At 57.4% G+C, this 4,115-nt stretch overlaps 1 protein-coding gene across 1 annotated transcript in view; it reads right to left on the minus strand.

The window, feature by feature from the left end:
- Positions 1-275: 275 nt before the first annotated feature.
- LOC104526973 (E3 ubiquitin-protein ligase DTX4) overlaps positions 276-4,115 on the minus strand; it is a gene marked incomplete at its 5' end in the record, with an annotated part of 4,125 nt that continues 285 nt past the window's right edge. The window contains 7 exons of the mRNA XM_010170568.1: positions 276-509; positions 901-990; positions 1,375-1,536; positions 2,265-2,417; positions 2,728-2,789; positions 2,932-3,093; positions 3,243-3,304. Of these exons, the coding sequence (XP_010168870.1) occupies positions 276-509; positions 901-990; positions 1,375-1,536; positions 2,265-2,417; positions 2,728-2,789; positions 2,932-3,093; positions 3,243-3,304 (925 nt within the window). The remainder of the gene's footprint in view (positions 510-900; positions 991-1,374; positions 1,537-2,264; positions 2,418-2,727; positions 2,790-2,931; positions 3,094-3,242; positions 3,305-4,115) is intronic.

The raw sequence follows: 4,115 nt of genomic DNA on the forward strand, positions 1-4,115 counted from the left end.
AGGAATAGGACACCAGCCAGAGGGAACAGTCAGGCCAGCACGAAGCCCTGCGGCTCCGTGGAGGGAGGCTCCCTCCCCAGGGGAGTGAACGGGATGGCCAAAAGGACCTCCTCCTGCATTCCGAGCCAGCCTCGGGATACTCCCACTGGGCAGGTGCCACCAGGAGGAGGGGGCTCCAACTGCCCCCTGCAAAGCCCCTAGGCAGGTTCCAACCAGCAGCTTTATCAATAGGGCCATGGCACAGGCACCCCTTCCCTTGCCTCCCTACTCCAGCCTCAGTCCTTCTCCTGTGCCAGGCTCTCTTCCGTGATGCCCTGGGCCGCAAGCTCGGCCAGGACATTGTCCAAGTAGTTGATGTCGGGGTAACCATGGCCAGTGAGGTTGGAGCCGAACTCTGTCTTGTGGTGGATCTCATTCCAGATCACTGTGTCTGACTCTCCTGTGGTGCTGGAGGTCCCGACGGCAAAGATCAAGCGCCGGTCCCAGGCCACCAGCAGCAACTTCAGTACCTGTGGAAGGGAGAGATGGGGCAGGCAGCAAGGCAAACACAGAGGGGAAGCACCCATTTCTGCTCAGGGCACGCCTGATCATCCTAGTATGCCCTGGCAATGTGGGTAATCCACAGCCAGGCCCTCCCAGGGAGCTACAGATCCCAGCATGGTATCCTACCCCAACCAAAATAGTGGGACCAGACTGCAGAGCTCCCCCAGTGCATGGGAATGTTGCTGGGCTCCTGCAGAGCATGCTGGATGCGATACTGAGAAAACCTCCACCCAGATTTGCCTGCATAAGCCCTATCTGCTTTTTCACGTGCTCCAAATAGCTGCTCACTCCCTCTCCCTCTCAGTATGCCCTTGAGCATGCCTTGGCCAGCTCGAGCCACCCGGGTGAGCCCCTCACCTTTCTGCCCTTCTCGCTGTCTGGTAGGTAGCAGTGCCGGGGGAAGCCGCGGGCAGTGAAGCTCTTCCCGGGGTTTGGATGCTCCGGTCCCTGCAGAGTGTGGAGTGGGAGAGAAACAAAACCCTTCTGGAGCTCAGAACAATGTTCTGGGCACAAGGCAACCAGCCAGCCTCAGTGGATGCAGAGCTGCTCACTGCTGTGGCTGGGCAGCGATGCTCTAGCACAGTGGCCCTAAACGCTACCATCTCCCCCCCGCCACCAAGCAGATGGGGCCAACACTTTCATGCAGACGTACCCCAGACTTCCCACAACATCCTTACAGACACACAGCTCCCGAGACACTGTTGAATCTGGAGCCCCAAGTCAAGGCATGAGCTGCAGCATGACCTGAGGGTGACACAGCAGTGACAAGGGCCACCAGCCCCCACACGGAACCACTCATGTACCCCCCCCAGGCATAGGGCTGGGTCACACCTGCACCCCCGGGGGGATGTTGTAGATGATGCGGATGGTTTTGCAGTCAGAGTGGCCAGGCAGCGCGTGAGGGATGATGTGATACTCCATCTTCCCTGGGGGCTGTGTCCCTGTCTTCACCCCATAGATGGTTTTGCATGTGGGACACTGCAGGCTCCCATCCTGAGAGCAAGAAAAGAGAGGAACATAATGAAACCCGTATCTTTCAGCACCAAGCCAGACCAGGCACTTCATCCCTGAGCAGCAGTGAACATTGTTTTCACCGTGAAAACACTGATTTCAAAAATACTTAGGAAGCAGGGTTTAGGGCTGTGATAATGTGCTACAGCGACCCAAATTTAACCAAAAGCCTGAGGTCTGCATTTCTCTTCTTCATCAGCTTTACAGTCCTTGCTACTTTCCTTACCTCTGTTTTGTTTGGTTTTTTGTTGTTTTTTTTTTTTTTTCCCCAAAGAGAGAAAGATAATAAATATTTTAAAAACCCAAGCAATGTGAAATGCATTTTCCTGGGAAGGTCAAGCCCAAGGGACATTTGGAGGTGGCTCAGAAAAGCCCACCTATGACTGGAAAAGCACTCCCCAGTGCCAGATAACAGGTAGCGCTGCTCAAACACGCAGAAATCAAAGCTCACCACCACTAACCCTGGGAAGGAAAGCAAGGATATGAAACTGGGTATAGTGTGTGTGGGGGAAACACCCATGCAACCCTGGTTTCTGATTAGCAGTCCCAAAGTGCTCACTGCTAATAAAATTAAACTCTCTGTCAGGGCGGGGAGGTCAGAGCTCTGCAGGGCAGCAGGACTCGAGCACTGTCTCACTGAGGGCAGGTGGAGCTCAGCACAGGTTGCTGAGGCAGGGGCTTGGGCATCCCCCAGGACTGTAGCCTTGTACCTTGTTGCCGTTGTTGTACATGGCAACCAGGCAGTGGAGGTGGAAGACGTGGCCACATTTCACAAGCTTCCCCACCAGGTCAGGCTTGATGGCTGGCTGGGGTCCCTTGTAGCCAGAGGGTGCAGAGAGGCGCTCCATGCAGATGGTGCAGTCCTGCATGGGAGAGGGGTCAGATGGACGGATGCAGCTGGAGACTCGCTGAGGACACAGGGATGACGAGCTGCCCTGCTCCTGCCCAGGGACCAGCACCCATCCCTGGTGCCATGCCATCACCCTGAGCCACGGCAGGGGCCAACCAACACGTGCATGTAGCCCCTCTTCAGAGGGGTACAGGGACAGGGCAGAGCCACGAGGGGCAGCTGGAGACCCCTGCACAGCACAGAGGCATCACCCATGTACCCAGTTACTCCTCCCAGAGTAAAGCAATCCAGGGACACACCAGTGCGACCCCCACTGCTCGCACCTCATCCGGTGGATGCCGCACCTTCTGCAGGTATTTTTTCAGTACCTCCTCAGGGGTTTTACCTGCAGAGAGCAAGAGTCAGAGGAGCTGGAGGGCAGCACAGGGGAAACCCACTGCTGGGGGCAGCAGGAGTGGACAGGTGGGGACAAGGTAACCATGTAGGGAAGGGGGGGAACAGGGGTCAAGTGGCAAAGTGCCTCTCACCCTTCTTGGCCTGTTTCTTGGTGGTCTTGCGGCAGGTGTGGGAGATGCCAGGGATGGACTGGATCTCACTTTTGCTGACGGGTGGAGGGTGCAGCACCAGCTTGGGGGGCCGTGTCAGGCAGACGGGCAGCCCGGCCGCACTCATTAGAATCCCCGTGATCCCTGGGTGAGTGGGTTCGAAATGGCACTGAGGAACCAGCATCACCCCAAACCCCAGATGTTCCCTCAAAATCGCCCTGCTGGGGCTGATTCCCCCCTGGGGAGGCCAGCACGTGCAGGCACTGGGTGCCCCACTGCAGCCCCATCCTCACCTGCCAGTGCTGGGTTGACAGGGCTGGAGCCAGTGAGGTTCTTCACTGGAACGGTGGGGACCCTGCGAGAAGCCAGCAGAGACCACATCAGGGCTGGCGGCAGGCACCCACATTCCCACAGCCCGCAGGGTGAGACAATAGTTGCCTGAGCAACTGCACAGGCCCTGTCTGGAAATAGAGAATCCCCCAACAGGGCAACGTGCCCCTCCTGCCCCACTGCCGCCTTTTCTCTTGCTCTTTAGAAACCCTGCCTGTGTCTCCATTCACAGCCCCTTTTTGTCACTGCTTCCCGGGTTGGTCTGTTGTTTTTTTTCCTCTTTTCTCCTACAGCCACATTACTGCCACAGCTCTTTCCCCCCACCCCTCCCCTTGGGCCTCTCTTCCATGGGAAAGTTTCCCGGCAGGTCAGGAGCAGAGAGAAGGGGGAGGATGGAGAGGGAGAGGAAAGGGGCCAGGCTGTGACAGAAGGCTGATGGCAGAGCCAGACAAAGGGGAGAAACAGGCTCACTAAATGCCCACCCCTCAAAAAAAAAAAAAAAAAGTGTCTTTGGAGGGTGGGGGTCTGGAAGGACCCCTTCTCATGGGGCCTGAATGGCTTTTCTTTGGGCCTTTTGCATTCCCTCACCCATCCCCTGCCACCAAGAGAAAAAGCAGCCTCAGCTTCCTCATTGAAATGCAGGAGCCACCTCGTCCCACTCCAGTCCCCAGGCATCCCACAGGGAAGGTGAGGAGCCCAGCAGAGCCCTCCACCTGTGGGTGGTTGCAGACCAACGAGGTCAGCCTCCCACCAGTCTCAGGGGTGATAGCAACCTTGCAGTGGGGAACCCCATGGGGCTGCAGCCCCTCCGTGCCCTGGGGAGGGGGGTGGTGGAA

This window comes from Antrostomus carolinensis, unplaced genomic scaffold (assembly GCF_000700745.2).
Source record: "Antrostomus carolinensis isolate BGI_N321 unplaced genomic scaffold, ASM70074v2 scaffold46056, whole genome shotgun sequence".
Classification (NCBI taxonomy): domain Eukaryota; kingdom Metazoa; phylum Chordata; class Aves; order Caprimulgiformes; family Caprimulgidae; genus Antrostomus; species Antrostomus carolinensis.